General features: G+C 32.8%; 1 protein-coding gene across 3 annotated transcripts; it reads right to left on the minus strand.

The window, feature by feature from the left end:
• Positions 1–7,026: 7,026 nt before the first annotated feature.
• Positions 7,027–17,479, minus strand: LOC115975169 (ubiquitin carboxyl-terminal hydrolase 9-like). Of its 3 annotated transcripts, none has more exons than XM_031095861.1 (14): positions 17,165–17,479; positions 16,858–17,018; positions 15,300–15,539; positions 14,607–14,754; positions 12,940–12,999; positions 12,734–12,829; positions 11,496–11,888; positions 11,278–11,418; positions 10,547–10,717; positions 9,707–9,964; positions 9,431–9,579; positions 8,182–8,736; positions 7,791–8,061; positions 7,027–7,626 (listed from the first exon to the last, which is right to left on the minus strand). In XM_031095861.1, exons 2-14 carry the CDS (start codon positions 17,007–17,009, stop codon positions 7,465–7,467), a joined length of 2,796 nt encoding a protein of 931 aa, XP_030951721.1. In that variant the 5' UTR covers positions 17,010–17,018; positions 17,165–17,479; the 3' UTR covers positions 7,027–7,464. The 3 variants fall into 3 exon arrangements, with proteins under 3 accessions (XP_030951721.1, XP_030951722.1, XP_030951720.1); XM_031095862.1 differs by having other exon boundaries at positions 17,162–17,479; XM_031095860.1 differs by having other exon boundaries at positions 17,159–17,479.
• Positions 17,480–18,844: the final 1,365 nt, after the last annotated feature.

Consider the following 18,844-nt stretch of genomic DNA (forward strand, 5'->3'; position numbering starts at 1 on the left):
TTTGATACAAAATATTTGACCTTGGTTTGTTATTAATGACCTTGAAATGAAAAGAAAAACAAATTCTCCCTCTCTAATCTCTAATCTCTTTCAAAAAATCTCAAACCCCTTTCAGATAATGGCAACTTCACCGATATTAATGGAACAAAAACCAACTTAGAGCCACCACCATTGTTTCCGTGCACAAGATTGGACTTGCAAAGTGATTTCTTGGAACAAATTTCATATGAAGACGACCTTAACAGCCTACTAAAATCACTTCAGAGGTAGTTGGAATTCATAGACATACAAGAGGAGTATGTGAAGGAGGAACAGAACTGAATTGAGAGTTGCTTCTGGAGCAAATCCAATAGTTGCACTGTGCCTTGAACTGAGACCTTGAAGCTGAAGCCGAAGCAAAAGAGCATCTCTGGTTTTCTTCGTGAGTGTTTAGCTCATTTCTATGACCTCTATTTCCATTTCTCATGTGATTGAACCTCATGTGCTTCTGATTGATCCAGTGCTAGTGAATCAGGCTTAATAACCAGGTTTTATGCTCGGACTTGCGTCAACAAGTGATTAGGAAGTTGTTTGGTTGCTGAGAAAGTCATGAAATGTTTTGATTTTTTGAGAAAGTGATGGATTTTATGGTTGTGTATTTGGTTGAATTATATTTCTGTACAGAGATTGATAGAAATTTGGTTGAATGTATGTAGTTGATTTTTTGGGAAATTTTTTTGGCAAATTGTTTTGGTATAATCTCGAACCTCATTTGGATTGCAGCTTTTTTTAGTTGTATATAAAAATGTGTATTTTTAGCAAAATTTTAATTTTGACAAATCCAAAATCCACCATTGGATTACTTCTTATTCTTATATCCTTCATACTTTCAAAATTTCTAGAAAATTAAAGATCAATAGCTATGTTATCAATAAATTATTTTTATTTTTTGAAAAACAATTAATAAATTATTTAAATTGCAAGTTTTTATAGTTTAAAATTATGCATAAAGTATAAGCTTATAGATCATATAATAAATAATATCCGATTGATACAAAATTTGACATTTGTATTAAGAATATACAATTTAACGGTTAAATTTTCAAAATATGTAGTAATGTTTATTTTATTGAGTAATGTTATAGTTTTAAGCTACAACCAATTTTGTAGCTAAACTTTGTCATTTTATTTATTTATTTTATTGATTTTTTTATGGGAGAAAAAAAATTCTATTTTTAATTTTTATTTAGTTAGTTTAATTTTTTTTATTTAAAATAATTCAAAGAAAAATAAAACATTTCTTTGGGACAATTAACATCAATCCTCTAACAAAAATGGTGAGATGGTTGAATTAAATAAAGTTAAAAGTTAAATGATTGAATTAGGATGACAATTTTTCTCAGTCCTGCATAGATTTTTCGTGCCTCACAAAGATGGTTGGATGGGGATGGGAACAAGGATGAAGCCATGATTATTGCTTGGGGGGTGGGGGGAATTTGTACTGGTATACAAAACTCTTATTTTTGTGGGAGAAATGTGATAGTACTCCCAATTTTTTTAGAGACTACTTTACAAGCTCAAATTTGTCACCTATTGTTTTGGATGGAAAGCACTTGTTATTGTACCAAAGCCAGATCTCTAAAATTAAAAGCATGAAAAAAAAAATTGTGGCCATCCAAAAATAAGAAATATACTAAAATTCAAAACTAAATTAATATATAAGAACTAATTAGCACATATTTAGTATTAAAAAAATGTTATGAAATGATTATTTATTAATAAATTTCAACTCAATCAATTGTGATATATCAAAATGGAATTTGATTTTTTTTTTTTTTAATGGAACAATCATCTATGATTTATTCTATATTAAATGTTGTAGCGATGTATCTTCCAAAAAAAAAAAGAATCTGTTATAAAAACATCTTTTGTTTTGTTGAGAAACCTAACTTTGACAATATTTATGATCGAAAATACTTGTTTCACAATTGCAATAAAACCTAAAATGTAAATAGAAGTGTACCTATTATATAATGGAAATAGCATTAATCTTGAAAGTTGAAAATTATTTTAATTAATATGCGCAATAGTCTTCTTGGTTAAAAAAAAAAAAATCCAATTATTTTTGTTAAGGAATAAATTAAGACAAACAAACACAGACAAAAAAAAAAAAAAAATAACAAGCAGTCAAACAATCCTTCAGGTGAAAATGTAGCACATCACTCAAAACCCAAAATCTCAAACTTTTATCTTTAGGTTCTAAATACCAAACAAGCAAGTTGTTATATTGAACACGTTTAAATCAAGTGATTATCTTATATTTAAAATTATTTGAGTTAGTTTTTACACTAAAATTTTGTACATATACTAAAACTATTTTAAGAAGAGATGGGTTCAAGTTACACCTGGTGTAACTCTTTAAAAGTTACACCTTTTTTGTACCGTAGATTTCTAATAGATCCAACGGTTGAAAAAATAACATTAAATGATTAAGGATTTCCATCTTTTTTACCTAATTAATAACAGATTTTCTCTATCCACATTTATTACTTTCCATAGACCTTATTGGGTTTTGTTTAAATGTGTCCCTTTCTTCCTTAAAAAAAACAAAAACAAAAAAAAAATTGCAAGCTTAGTAACGAAAATTATTTTTATTATAGAACACACTTTTGACACTCTACCACCTTCTTTCATTGATTGACACTCCACAAGATCTGATGCTTTCTTTACATAAACACTCCTCTTGTCCTACTCCCTTCTTTATTTTATTTTTTGATCTCAAATCCGCCCTATCTTCAACTGTAACAGCTTTAACTGAACCCATAGATATATATAGTGACTGGATTGATGAATGTGAGCGGGTCAACAACCTTGAAGATGATGGTGCGTAGGAAGCCATTAAGATGTTAATAATGTTGATTCTCTGTTGGAAGAGAAAGAGCAAACCAAGAAGTATGTAGCTATTGTGTCTGGGTGTCTTGAGAGGACCTCGTTGGTGAGGTCTCCATATTTCTGAATTCGATATAGGACTTCTCCATATATATATAGTAAGTCTATAATACTTTAGACGACAGTTTGGTAAATATATGGATCTTGTAACTTAATCGGGTTGTTTGATGATAATACCCTTATTGCGTAAAAGATTAAAAAAAAAAAAAAAAAAAAGGAAGAAAAGGACAGTTAAACAACTCCCAATGAGATTTATGGAAAGTAGTAAATGAGAATAGAGAAAATCTGTTATTAATTAGATAAATAATGTGAAAAGCAATAATCATTTAATGCTATTTTTCAACCGTTAGATTTATTAGAAATCTACGGTGCAAAAAAGATGTAACTCTTAAGGAGTTACACCAGGTGTAACTTGAACTCATCTCTTTTAAGAAAATTCCAGGGGGTTATAGCCCCTCTTGGTCCAAATATACCTCCATCCTTGGATGGGAAAGAATTTTTTTCCCACACCCCGGGGTAAGGCAAGGAGTATTTAGGCTACCCGCTCCATGTCACATATAATATGATATTTACAAAAATGCCCCTATCATATTAAGACATTTTGTTTTTATTGTTGAATACTATGGATTATATTATTGAGTCCTAGGTAAAAGCTAGTTTGATTTGATGTAGTGTATTTAATTGCAATTTCAAATATATCTATATACTAGATTCATTACACATGCTTTGCATGTGAGATTAGGCTTTTTTTTTTGGATTTAGTGAAATAATATTTAAAAGTGAGATAGAGATAGTGTCCTAATTTTTAGGATCTCTCTTTATGTGGGAATTAATAAAAGTTTGAAAGCCTAAAACTTAGTAACTTTTTTAAAAATAGTAAATTACTCTTTTAACCAATTTGTGTTTTTAAATTTAAAATTATTTAACTAAAAGATAGGAGTATTTTAGAAAGTTTAAGAATTTGTGTAAGAATATTTTAGTACGTAAAATGATGAAACGTTTCATCATTTTGTGTACTAACATAACCCAAACAAAGAATCATGTTATTAATAGTGTATGTATATATATATAAAGATTGTAACAGTTGTAGGGCATGGTAGGAATGAGTCACCCATGATCTAGCCTTGCAAATTGAAGATATAAGATTAGATTTAATTTTTGAAAAAAATTAAATGGTGCAATTTATAATTTAATAGGAAATCATATTGTGTGTGCAATTTTATTTTAAGGTTGTCAATTATAATTAGGATGATGATTATAAGCTTTCATAATTTGGACTGTGAAGTATAAATAGCTGATTGTTTATGATGAATTTCTACCTTTAACCCTTACAATAATATAACTATATGTGTTTTTATGTACATAACTAGTGTCAGTGCTAACCATATTTACTATTAAGTTATCAACCATATCAAAATTTCTTCTATTAATGTTGTCTGTACTTTGTCCTCCTTGTTTTGCATGCCAAAATCACATCTTTTTCTAAAAATTATAAAAATCATTATTTTAATAATGGATTAAGGGAAAGCTTAAAATATTGAAATTTATCCTAGTTGGATGGTAGATTATCTTGTTTTCCAGTTTAAAGTCAAAATAACCAAATTACCCTTGTTGACCCATTTTTGATCGAGTTGACCCACAATTAAACTAAATCAAATTTTTACCCAAATGATAAATTTCATGTTTTATGTCATTAATGTTTTCAAGCTTGGATCAAAAGTTTGATTAAGTTTAATTGCGATAAACCCATATTTGACTAAAAATTATCTAACTATTGGATCGGTATAATTTCTAGCTTATGTTGTAGATAATTTAATTCATTTCAGTTTTACAGTTCACGAGCCCAACTTAGATTTAAAACAAGCAATTTATTATGAAAAAATGAAAAAAGTGTTTGCCGATCAATTTTGGCGACGTGTCATTTAAATTTTATTATAACTTAATTTTATCAAATTATAATCAAAGGATCTCAAATTTGCCCAAACAAGGTGTCGTTGGAAATATATTTTGATGAATTTCAATTTAGTGAGCTTGATTTGCTAAAATTATTTTCTAATAAAATGAATTTATTGAAAAACCCAAAACCTTACTTTTATTATTTCATAAAACCTTGTTTTTTACCGCTCTTTCTAAAGCATTAAGCTTACTCAATTGGAAGGTTGCAGATAAAAAAGAAAGAATTTTTAAAAAATATGTCTCATAATCTTTCCAATTACACCTCATTTGATTAAAACGTAGGTTGGGAAGTCCAAAAAGATTTGACTGGAAAATAGGCCAAAATTAAGAAAACCCATAAAAATTGCATTTTGGTACTAAGTACTAACTTTGCACTCAGACTCTTAATTACACAGGGAAATTGGACCCAAAAAGCACATGCTTTCCTAGACTAGAAGTATTTCTCAACGTCCCGAAACAAACAACTCGACAAAAAGACGTGCGGATTGAGAGATATCAAGTCGAGAAGATTGACCAAAGTCATGGAAATCATTGTGGACAGCCAGCTTTGGATGGTAATAACTTTTAGCGCGGTGCTCCATATGACTCAAGGCCGGAGCCTATAGAAATTGCACCGCAAAATATTTTTGTGGAAACCAAGATCATCCAAATTAGAATTTGGCAAGGCCTTCAAATCAGTGTGCAAAGTTAGTACCCCAAAATAAGTAAAACTGAGAAGGGCTAGAGCTGTTGTGCACAGTACATGCTTACATGGCCTTTGGTTGCACAGGTGGTCCAAATTGTTCAAATTAAAAGCTCAGCCCTCCCCTCCCATTCCACATACGAACAACACGAAATAGACAAACCCTGGCCTATTTTGACGTTGAGAAAGGGGCTAATAGAACCCCAGTAATAAGAGGTAAGATAATAGGTTTTTGTACTTTGATCCATGGACTTCCAAAGCCTTTTTAATATTTATCATTCCTTTGCTTTGTTTGTTTAACATGTTGTATGTTTGAATAATGATGCTTCCATATTCTTTAGCTTAAAAGTTTCATCTTTCCTTGTTTATTGATGTTAAGCTTTGATTTTTTATTTTATTTTATGCTGGTTAGTCTAATATTTTATATCCATGATATTTATTTGCTCATCACATGCCATGTTCATGTTTGTCTCTATTTTGAATAGTTGAATGCATGTCCTATGTTTAAATGCTTTACCATGTCATTACCATGTTTAAAGTTTGAAGCTTTATGTCAAAAATGGTATTTGGGTTTAAAAGCTTCAATTTTTATCATCAAAGTTTGTTTCTTGTGTGAAAGCTTCTAGCTTTCAAGCCTAGTTATCATTTCTTGAACATACTACATTTTTCATGCAAAGGCTTAATCCTTAGTATAAAGCTTAAACCTTTTCATTTAAAATGTAGTGTTAATGTTAAAGCTTCATTCTCTTATCATGGAATATGAGATATAGCATTTTTGCATAGGAAAGTCTCTTTCTTTGTATCAAAGCTTCCATCTTTGAGGTTAAAGTTGCATCCTTTTTTGCAATTTGGCATAGAAAGTTTGTTCATTTACTTGAAAGTTTGCATTTTTTAGTGTAAAGATTGCATTCTTCACGTCTTAGTTTTCTTATTTTCATCAAAGGTTGCACCTTTTTGAGTCTTATATCTTATATGTTTATAAAAGTTGCATCTTTTAAATAAAGCTTGTTTCTTTGATGCATACATTTATGTCATCTCTTGAAATTTGCATCTTGGAACTAAAGCTCACTTTTACATGAAAAAGTTAACCTTTGCATAGAAATAAATGTACTAAGCTACTTTTGTCATGAAAGGTTGGACTTTTTGCTTAATGGGTGACATTTCAATCTTAAAGTTTCCCTTTTTATGTCACAACATCTTTGTTGCATGCTTGCATACTTTCTGATGCTTGGTCATCATAGTATAGCATCTTTTTAACGTTTTGGTCATTCTTAATTTGCATGATGTGCCTTGATTTTGGTCATTTGGTTTTATGATATATCTTGTTTATGTCATTTATCTTTTGTTGATATAAGCTTATGTTTCTATATATATCTATATATTTATGTATTTCCCCCTTCTTGGATCATGTGTTTACAACATTTAACTCCATACTTTTTTTGAAAACATTTACTCCATACTTACTGAACGAGAATAATGACAATGATTTTCATTAGAATAATACCATAGTTGCTGAGATCAAATATAAGAACATTTAGGAAAACAAAAGGGGATGACAAGAATTGACTACAGCCCCCCTGCATAAGCCACATGGCACAAAACAGGGAGGAAACTATAGGCTGCATAATAGCCCGCCAAATTTTCTATATAAAAAATATTAATAAATGGAACTATCCCTACAACCACCAGCTAGGTTCTAAAACCGCGCCCTCAAATTTTGGTTATGCCCATGCCAAACTCAGCAGCGATCTGTATCTTATAGCCGTTGCATCCCAGGTTTATGCTGGGCTAAGCAAAAATCATCATTCTGTCGACTTAAAATGCCTTAACAAAATCAGCTACACCTTGTGTGGAAGCTCACAAGCCATGAAACAACAGAATGAACCCGATCATAACCTTCAACCCATGCGAACTTCTGATGTCTCTCCTGCTCCTGCCCTTGGTTCGCCTTTAACTCTTTGATAGAATAATAAATAAGCAGCAGAAGTCTTGATATCACTTTCACCAACCGGAGAAACACGACTATCGTCAAAATCGTACCATCTGTTCTCATCGATCAACTGCATAATTGGCAAAGTCAAAGCATAAGATCTTTAAAGAAACCAGTCTCAAAATACTCAATATACGAGCAAAATCAGAGATGACATGTCCTATTGTATCTCACTATCTCCCCACTTAAGATTCAACATATCAACACAATCTGATTTTTATCTATTTCCTTTACCTTGGCATATGCAGTGTAGTGCCCACCACCAAGACCACCATAATGGTTGCTGATGGCATATAGATCATACACCTGAGATTGCCCATCCTTGCTTTTCACATATTTGCTCAAATCGAGATTGCGAATGGGAAAATTCACAAAAGTGTCAAGTTTGTTCTTCAGGTATCTGCTGTATGAGAATCGTTTCAAGTGAACAACAAGAATATCTGGCAATGTCCACAAATCAAGTTTTTTGGTCGCTTGCCTATGTTCCTTGCACCTTGGGCAATACCTGCATTTAAATTTTAAAATATAAGATAAGGCATGAATAATGCCAAATATGAAGTGGATAGATAAAACTTTCCTAATAATCTTGTCAAAAAGCCATTTAAAGGACCAAAAAGTACTGTACCACATGTCATCAGGCCCTAGAGGTTCTTCTGTCAAAAATGCCTCCAAGCATGAAAACAAAGAGATGGCTTCCTGCCGGGTTTTCTTTGCACTGAACTTGTGAACCTCAGGGAGATCCTTGAGGTAGTTGGAATCGTATATTTCATGTTCTTTGTCACTCCAGTCAAGAAAAACCTTAACAAGTGGATTGGATTTTGTGAGATAATCCTTTTCAATTGGCTTGAAGCTCAAACAACTTCCATCAGTTAAAAAGAGCTGGAAGGATAACTCCTGGCTGGATGTTTCCTCTAGTTCCGAGTTGTTCATTGATTGGTCTCCTGGTCCAGATTGAGCATGGAAGCCGTCTGATGGTTCATCAATAGCTTCTGAAACAAATCCATTTTCCTTACTGCTATGAGGCTTTTTCAAAGAAGAATTTGTTCTTCTCAAAGGCAATAGCATTTTAGAAACAACTGTACTAATATCAGCTCCATTTAGAGCATCTTCTCCCAAATAAGTCACCAGAGGTGTTCCAAAAAGCTTCCTACCACCACCCTTTAGATTGTCTGGTGTACATCTGCACGGCCAATAGGCTTTTGATTAGAAAAGTCAATCCAAAAAATTATAGGGAATCAAGAATGAAAAGCTCAATCAACACATGATTCAACAACTAAAGAATTAGTCCTCTAAAGAGGTGATTAGTCCTCTACAGACAAGGCAGTTCCTCTCTCTCCCTCTAAAAACACACATTGGTTAACTAGAGCAGAGATTGTGTGGTACAAGTCACATACAAAAGCACAAAACTTGTTTATCAAAATTGAGTTTTACCATATGTATAGCAAATGCCTAACTTTATAGAAAAAAGGTTACTAACATTCCCATACATCATCATAAGATGTAGCCACCAATTAAAACAAATGCAACAGGGTCATTTTGAAGATATCAAGTAAGAAAATATGCATAAAGCTAGTGCAAGAATTGAAGTCCTTATATACCTGATCAGAATGGCAACAGAGAAATAACTGGAGTAACTAATCATAATTCATACAGATCAATTTAAAAACAATATTACACCCATGCGTCATCCTTGTCAACAATAAATTTTAAATAAATTTTGTCTTCTTTCTAATGGGGCCTCATTCTATAAGTGAAACAAAAAAATCTCTGGTGCTGGGTCCTCACACAAATCATGTGCCGATCACAAAAGTCAAATAACGCACAATTACCAGATGGAAAACTGAATGGCCAGAGATTAAAGGAAGCAAGCTTACTTCTCCTGCACTCGATGAATAATTTCTAGTTTTATTTGTCCTGTCCCCTTTTTGGGAAGTCGGTAGGCCACAATATGCTCATCATCCTTTATTGAAGCCAATGGTTCCAAAGGTATCCCCAAATACCGATGGATCCGATGTTCATAAACCTGGAAAAATCAAAATCAAGTCCATCAGTCACAAGAATTATATCATAGGTGAAAATGCAACCCGCGCCCCCTCCCCCCCTCCCCCCCCTTGTAAATAATAATCAGAATAAGCAAAACACATGTTTACCTCCGCAAGTAGAAGACTTTCATCACCCCTCAAGCAGCATTGAATACCCAATGCCTGGCTAAGATCTTTACAGCAACCATGTTTAGGCACAGTCACAGTGTAAGGCATTGGAAGAACACTTCCATCACCATATATCATGGTTACTGTCATCGTCCGCATGACAGTTGAAGGTAGTGGCAATGATAGATACATAAAGGGGTCAAAAGTAATTGAGATTTTGCCGCAGACTGGGCAAACCAGCGTTGACTTGTATTGACCCTGTGAAATTTTATCACCATACTCAGATTGTTAGGCATTACTTTACAGTCTCTAAAAAAGAGTGCCTAGGCAAAAATAAAACCTGTGTCCTAAGGTTGCACTATGCTATAAAAAATTAAAACTTTTAAGCTTTGTTCTATTATAGTCAATGAGAAGAACAAAGGTAAACAAGCACTATAACAAATCATATAAGACACAATATAACTAACATCTAGTACAATGAAAAGCTGAGCAAAACACTTAAAGCCAGAGTTGCTTCCTGTATAGATAAATTTTCCATTGATTATTCAAACCAAGGTTATTTACTCATAAATATAATAAAAAAAGAACACCCAACATACTCAATAATAATTTTAATAAGAACATCTGTCAGTACTTATATCTAGGCCACGTTTAATAGCAAAGATAAGCACAATGTTTAGACGTGGTAGTTCATACTGGGCCTGGCTGCTTCAACAAGGTTCTAATCACCACATCTCTGTGATTTTAAAAATCTAAATTATCTCAAGAAAATCACATAGTAACCAAAATATACAAAAATTTCTTTGAAACAAGAAGCACACATCAGAAAGAATTTCTTACTTGGCAAACATCCACAATTACGGAATCATTCCGGGCCTTGTGATATTTCCAACACTCATCCGCAACTTCCTCATCGGGTCGACCATCCGAATCCTTAGTTTCAATGTAAGGCTTTCTTTTAACACGATTCAAGTCTTCATGTAGCCCATCTAGTAAGAAGGCAAGAAGTTCCTACAGAGAATAAATCTTGTCATTTAGAGCAAACATGAAGGTTATGGAAGATATGAACTATAACCAAAAATTAAGCAACAGGAACTCCAAATGGCTTCTTAACATCGAATGTTATAGGCAGTCAAACAATAAACAAAAAGTAACAACACTAAAGAACCAAGATACAATGGGTCAGGTCCTATAACATCTATGCTGTCATAAAAGACAACATATGATTGCTAATGCAATGATATCCTTGATAAATATCAGATAGAGATAACCGGAATATCATTAGAAAGAATCATATTCATCAGATTGAAAGAATAAAGAAGATTGTACATAGAATGATCTCTTCACTAAATAATTATAAGACCTAGATTTAAGAGCAGTACCTGATCAGAAGAAAAGTTTAGAAGCTATGTGAATATTCTTTATTGCATTGTTCTAAGATTTTTCCTCAGATTGGTCATTACTTTCTTTTCAATGAATTATACAGTCATGAAGAGAGCAGTATCACATGGATAAATCAACGTACAGACATTGTAGAAAGGTAAAGTAAATAGAAATTTCGCAGAACTAACTTGAGAATCATGCTGATTATAACCACTAAATTGCGGAGCAAATCGAGCAAGTTTCCCCTTAAATGCACGCGGAGCAATTGTAGTTCGCCCTGAGGACCACAATTTTCTCAATAACTCACCAAATGCAAGTGCAAGCTCACCCTGCAGAGCAAGATGAGTTATATAAATCCATTGGAAACAAGAAGATGGTAAAAAATAGATAGGAATAAATGACCTACATGCATTCCTAGTGGATTTTCTGTGTTGATCTCCTCAGAGTAATCTTGCAAGAAGTACTCAACAAGAGGAGGTGTGTGGACTAAACATTGAAGGGCACTATTCATAAAGCAAGTATTTCCCAGATTCTGCAATCCTGCCAATCCTCCCCTCTCTCCTTTTCTCACATTATTATCATATCTATCATCTATATCACTGGATGTTGAGTTCACAGCACTTCCCTTGTACAAATTAACACCATAACTGGTTGAGTGCCCATTCGACATGGTCGGCCCCCCTGCAATCGTCACAGGTGACCTTGAAGGTTCTACTAGGGGGACCAAAGCCAACTCATTTCCTGTAGAATCCATGCTAAATCGAGAAGCATAATGTCCGTCTTGCACCTCCAGAAGGATCTGTGGAAAAAGGATGCATCAAGAATGCATCTACGGTTTGATCAAAACCAAACACCAAAAACAAAATATTGGAGATCTTCATAAATAAAGAATGAAACACCTAGCAATGAGGAAATACAAACATATGAAACTTACATGCCCAAGAGATAATGTGCATGCTTTTAACAATAGGACAGCACATTTCCACTAGAATAATGTGATATCATCAATAATAAAAAGATTACCAGTTCTGAGAATTTGACTGAACTTCTTCACAGAATCACATTCATCTCTTTCCTTTCCTCTTGTGATATTTTAACTTTGTCTAACTACTTAATATTATTTCCCTAATGAGCTCTAGCTCAAGTAGAATAGCATCCCCAAATAAGAAGATGGTGGAGGGAGAAGTTGTGGGTTCACGACCTATTGGGTGAGTAACTTATAAATAAATAAAAACTATTTAAAAAAAATGTTTCTTAGCCCCATGCAATGTTTACACTTCCTATGCAACTAAAGTTCAGAACAAAACATGACAGTAAACAACTTGCATAATTGTCACAAAAATTTGTGCAATGTCCCACTTATTAAGCAATTGAAGACAACACATGCTAAAAAACTAGCATAAGAGTCAACACAACTAATCATTAGCAGCCAAGCTGCTGAATATATTAAATTTTTTTTTTGACAAGTAACGAAAAATTTTATTAGAAAAAAAAAAAACCTAGTACAAAAATAATATTATTACAAAAATATCCTGTGAAATTTCACACCACCAAGCAGAGAGAGAGAGAGAAAGAGAGAGAGAGGGAGAATGCTTTTATTGAAGGCCCATTGTCCATAAGATGATATATTACTAGAGTACTCACTTCTTGATCCATCTGCAAGTTCAGTTCCTCCAGAGTTTGGTTTGAACTGTTTAATGATGTGTGTTTTCGCTTATTGAAGTAATCCCACAGACGAGCCTGTTAAATAAGCAATAACCAAAGGAAAATGACAGAGAATTTAAGTTTAGATTACCTCAAAGAAAAAGAAAACCCATACCCAAATGATAAAAACCAAAAAACAGGAGCACCTTTTCTTGCCCTATTCCTTTAAGTGCACACACCCTTTCATAAAGCTCCTGTATTGAAGCCTGAAACAAATAAATGAGGCAAAACTTGCACAGTTAATAACTAGACAATGACATCATGCCAAGGCTCCATTGACCATAACAGCCATAAATGGACATAATTCAAAGAATAGAATACACAAAAGGATCCCATAAACCAAAGGTTTGTCTATGAACCAATACACACCCCTTCAGTTATATATTCTAGAAGGTCCATCAGAGTCTCAAATTTGCCACAATAGACAAACAAAAAGGCTCATGTTAACAGCATAATTGAAGAAAACACATATTTGAGCAAAATGTTATGTAGGAAACTTCCATTTTCTACCACTTTTTCCTACATAACCAAGAAGGCATACAATGATAGCTCACTAGGAGAAACTGTCCAAGGCCTATGGTGATACAATCTCAAGAATTATTAGGTCACAGAACCCCTCACAGAACTTAACAAATAAATCAACTTAAATTAATATTTATATGATGTAATGTGGGGGAGAGGCAAAGGGGACACCAAGAAAGTAAACAATGTCACAGGCAAATGCTTTCCAATATTACTCATAACCAAATCTTGACCTCAAAATTTAAATCCATCTTGAACTAATTTAAATAAGCAATCAATTTCAAATAAAAGGTCAACACATAATTAAGTGCAAAAGAAAAGCTTTACAGCATTTGCACTGAGAACAGAGTCACAACCCACATATACAAAACCAGTAAAACACTAAAAATATCAAAGGAAGAAACCGCTAAACGTAATGTGTTCTTAAGCTTGGACAAAATTAACAATATTTTAAATTATTATTTAAAAAAAGTAGAAGGCCATCGAAGTTTTACATTGAGGCAGAAACACCGTCCTTTTTTTATAAACAAGTTTTGGCCCCAAGGTGGGGGGAATGGGATGTTTGAACTAGTGACCCCACTTCATGGGTGCAGTCACTAGTAAGGATATAAAGGAACCAAGTTGTTCATAAACATATCGGGCTTGGCTCGATAAAAAGCTCGTTCATGTTTGTTTGTTTATAAACGAGTTCAGTTTGAGCCTTAATTTTAGGCTTGTTTAATAAACAAGCCAAGCCCAAGCAAAAAGAATTGTTCATGAATAGGCTCAAGAACAATAGAGCTCGATAATTAAGAAAAAAAAAAGCCAAGCTTAAGCTGGTTTATGAGCTTGGTAATTAGCTTGATATGGACTTGAAAAATAAATTCATATCTTACTAATGCTTTAATTAATTGAAAGTTGAGACCACATGACTAAACATATTTGATAGTATACTTAAATGAGCTTGATAATGTACTTGCATTGGATTTCAAGCTCAAAAACTTGATATTGAGCTTGATATTGAGCTCAAGCTCAGCTTGAACATTCAATACTCGACAAAGCTTGGCTCATTTACAACCCTAACTCACTAACTCACTAGCCAATGGTGCTACCCCTAAGGGTTGATGCACCATCTTTCATTCCAAACAACTTAAAAGCATTGTAGAAATGAATTAAAAATGGCAACCTACAACTCATATATAGCAACCAACCAACATACAACATTAGCATAAAAGGTAGAATAATAACAAGAACGTATAATATAGCAAAAATACCATCCAATCTTTTTTAAGTGGAAGAAAAAAAAAAGTACCTTTTTGCTTAACCTCACAACTGTTTGGTTGTTGTCCCTTGAATCAATCAAATTAAGACACAATGGATAAACCTCCACATTAAATTGTTGGTGTTTGACACCCTCCTGTAAAATCAACTTCCTCGGTAAGGCTGGTCCTCCTTTATACCTAAAATGAAAATCAGATCAAAAACATTATTAACATAAGTAGTGTACCAACTGTTGTACATCCTACAATCTGATCTATAATTCAACTCATGCCAGCATTTTGAAAGGAGACATCAACCATAAGATAGAATTACACAATCCCAATTAACCAATATCAACCTCAACAAGCAACACGTATAACAGTTGGATATCAGACCTAAAAGTGTGAACAGACATGACACAACACAACAAGTGGTGATGTATTTCTACACATGTCCATAGTGTTTACTGATGCAATGTGTCTATACATGACTCCTTTTTTTATTTCATAACTAAATAATTTATGAAAAGCACCAAAGGAGGCACAACCATGTAAGGGTTCATACAGCAGACATATATATAAGTAACTCCTTCCTAGAATTAGAGCAATTTTTCATCCAAATAACATATCATATATGTTTTAAAAATTAAAAAATTAACTTCAGAATTGAAGAAGCTACAGGCAGAATCAACAGCAAAAGTATGTACGAAAGAAATAGTTTTGAAATTTATGTAAGTAAAAATTACCAATCAAAAAGTTTTTCCCAAACTTCTTGAGGAACTAGAACATAGTCCACCCCTTCCTGCAACGTTCTATGAAGCTCTATATCATTGCCCTCACAATCATTTCTGTTTAGAACTATATCAGAATTATCAATTGGTCCAGGTCTATCTGCCATCTTTGAAGGACCCACATTTGAATGTTGAGAATTAGATGAATATTCACTGGTGCCTTGACCAACATATCTCTGCCAGCTCGTAAACCACCTACAGTAGAGATAAGATCAGATATAACTACAAGTATGAGTCTTCTATTATTAAAATAACAAGAAGTAAATCCAAAAAGCTAGTTAGAGAGTTTTTTTTTTTTTTTCCCCCTGGTAAGTGAGATTTTGGGCCCAACCATTGACCTCCACCTCATGAGGCATGATTTCTAACCGATTGTGCCATCCCTTACGGTTACTACCAAGCCGGTGTTATTGGTGACACTGACACCAACCAATTGCTAAGTCAACAGTATAGGTACTCATGCAATAACCCAAATCACATCCCACATCTGATCCCAAAAATAAAAGTAACCATTGCCTAACAAATTTTACATGTCCACTAGAATGTTTTAGGATTTTAATGTAATTCAAAAAGAGCAACAGAAGACCAAATAAAAAATAAATAAATAAGACAATCAATAAAACCCGTAGATTCATATCATTCACCTACACATAGAATGCCATGCGACATTATAAACCATGAGACAATGCTCCTTAGTCAAAGACAAGCCGCCAAAACCATGTCCTAATGTCCTTGAAGCCCCATTATACCTTTCTGTCCTCGGAAACAAACCAAAAGCCTTCAACAATCTCACTCAATTCCTAGAAGAACAATCTGTACCCAACAAGCTAGATCCCCAAAACTAGCAAAAGTACCACTCTTGCTACCTTACTTCATCCACTAATAAATTCCACAAAAATACCTAGAACATAGTAAAGCCCCATTATACCTTTCTCTCCTTTTAAACAAACCCAAAAACCCTTCAATACTCTCACTCAAATTTTTAGAACAATCTCCCCCCAACAAGCTGAAGCCCCAAAACTAGCAAAATTACCACCTTTGCTACCTAACTTGATCCACTAAAACATTATACACAAGTACCTAAAACATAGTAAAGCCTATTTATACCTTTCTCTCCTCAAAAAAAAAAACCTAAACCCTTCCAAAACTCTCACTAAATTCCCAGAAGAACAATCTGCCCCCAACAAGCCGTAGCCCCAAAACTAGCAGAAACATCAACTTTACTATACCTTCTTCCATTAAAGCACTCTACACAAATACCAAACACATCAATCTTCTACTGATTCATAAAAACCCCATCTTCTGTCAATGCACCCCCCCAAACTCAAATGCTACAACATGCACAATTTTCTTGGTAACTAGCTCAACCAAAAAAAAAAAAAAAATCAACCACAAATATGGATTATGCCCATGACAATCACAGCATAGTTTTCCTAATACAAACATCAAACATGCACTGCCACACAAAAATTGGAATTAGGACCGCCAAATTTTTTGAAAAAAATATAAAGAGTACCTATTGGAAATAACATAGTAGAGATTGCCTTCTTTCAAATTAGCCTCTGATTTATTCATCAAATCCTTGACGACCCGATTCTCTTCCTCTGGCGGGCACGGTAAACAACTCGACCCGTTTTCCATCATGAAACCCGAATCAGGAATCGTCATGCTCAATCCCTACACATAGTTTCAACACCAACAAAAATCTAGATTCAGATGAAAGATCTCAAATTCGAAAACCCAAATCAACATTCAAAAAAATCCAATTAACACAAACCCAAAATTTCAGATTTGAAAGAAAAAATAGAAAAAATTACCACCACCTGGATCAAACAGGAGTTTGATATTGAATTATCAACGGAATTGACCAAACCCTAAATTAGAACAATTGCTGAGAGAGCAAGAGCTAACCCCCCCAAAAAAATTTAAAAATTTTGTGAAAATTTGAAGGATTTTCGGAATGAAACCCTAGATTGCAGGGTTGTAAAATTAGGGGCAATGATCTGAGACCACATGAGAGAGAGAGAAATATATATTACAGTCTTTTTCAACGACCTGTTGTAAGGACAACGTGTAATGAAATGTTTTGTGTTTGCGTTAACTTTTGAGTGACGTACAGGTACAGGTACAGGTACAACCCAACCCACTCTCCTTTTAAAGACTCCAAGGAAGGAACGTGCATATGAGGAGAAGATATATATAGAGCCATTTTTACTCCCCTCAATTTCTCAATTTCTATGAATTTTCATGTAACAACTTCTTGTACAAGGTACATCAAATACGTGTGTGTTTGTAACACAGGTCCGTGCATAATAGGAAAATGTTTTTGTCTAAAAATTATCTACAACAATCCATGTATAATTGTATAAATTTATAAATTTATTATCGTGTAATTTAGATGGTGGTTATTGTGTATGAAGAAAGAAAAATAATTAAAAAAATCAAGAAAATTGATATTTTTAATAAAATGTAGTGTAAAATAAATAGATAGATGTAAAATGTTTTGAGAAGTGAATATGTAAAAATAATTAAAAAGTATGTTTTTATGCTAAAATAGACATGAGTTTTTGTAAGAATTGATATAAATGCTCTTATATGCCAAAATAGAGGTAATAACATTGGTACTCTTTCCATTTAAAATGTTTTTTTTTTTTTTTCTAAATTTTGGTTTAAGTTTTTTTTTTTAATGGAAAATTTTGGTTTAAGTTAATTATTATAATTATGCATAAAATAATATCGTGTACCCATGTCCATCCTACAATTTGGATGGAGTATTCTATATATATAAATATATATATATATATATATTAAAAGCCAAAAGTCGAAGAAAATCAAATTAGAATCCAAATTGAATTTTAATTAGAGTCTAATTGTGTGTCATGTGTCTTAGTTAATTTTAAATTTTTGTGCCAAGTGAATTATTATGTGTAAAAATCTAAAAGTCCAAATCCAATTAGATTATAAATTGAATTTCAATTGAAGTCTAATTTTACGTCATGTGTCCATCTAATTTTTTTTATTTTTGTGGCAAATGAATTATTAGGTGCAAAAATTAAAGAGTCTAAATCTAATTAAATTCTAAATAATATATATATATATATATATATGATTGTTTTTAAACCGTATAATTTAAAATGTACCCATGCATATTTATGGAGTTACAGACTAGTTATTTAGTAATTTGAAAATACAGTGATATGATATGGTAATTTTTTTCCTCACATGATAATAGGCTTAATTTATTAATTAAATTCATAATGTGGTTTATCATGTTTCTAAAAAAAATAATGTGATTTATTATTCATATGAGAGGTGATGATATTGTATTACAAGAATATAAAATAACTTTCGATCACGATTGATGTGTACTGTGCCCTCCTCTCTCGTCCTTTTTGCTACCAATTACAAATGGAAGACTCTAGCAGTTTATAGAATGAGAGCAATGATAAAACTGTGTATTTATCAACTATAATATGGAATCCTCCTCTAAAAAAAAAAAAAAA

This window comes from Quercus lobata, chromosome 2 (genome assembly GCF_001633185.2).
Source record: "Quercus lobata isolate SW786 chromosome 2, ValleyOak3.0 Primary Assembly, whole genome shotgun sequence".
NCBI classification, from domain to species: domain Eukaryota; kingdom Viridiplantae; phylum Streptophyta; class Magnoliopsida; order Fagales; family Fagaceae; genus Quercus; species Quercus lobata.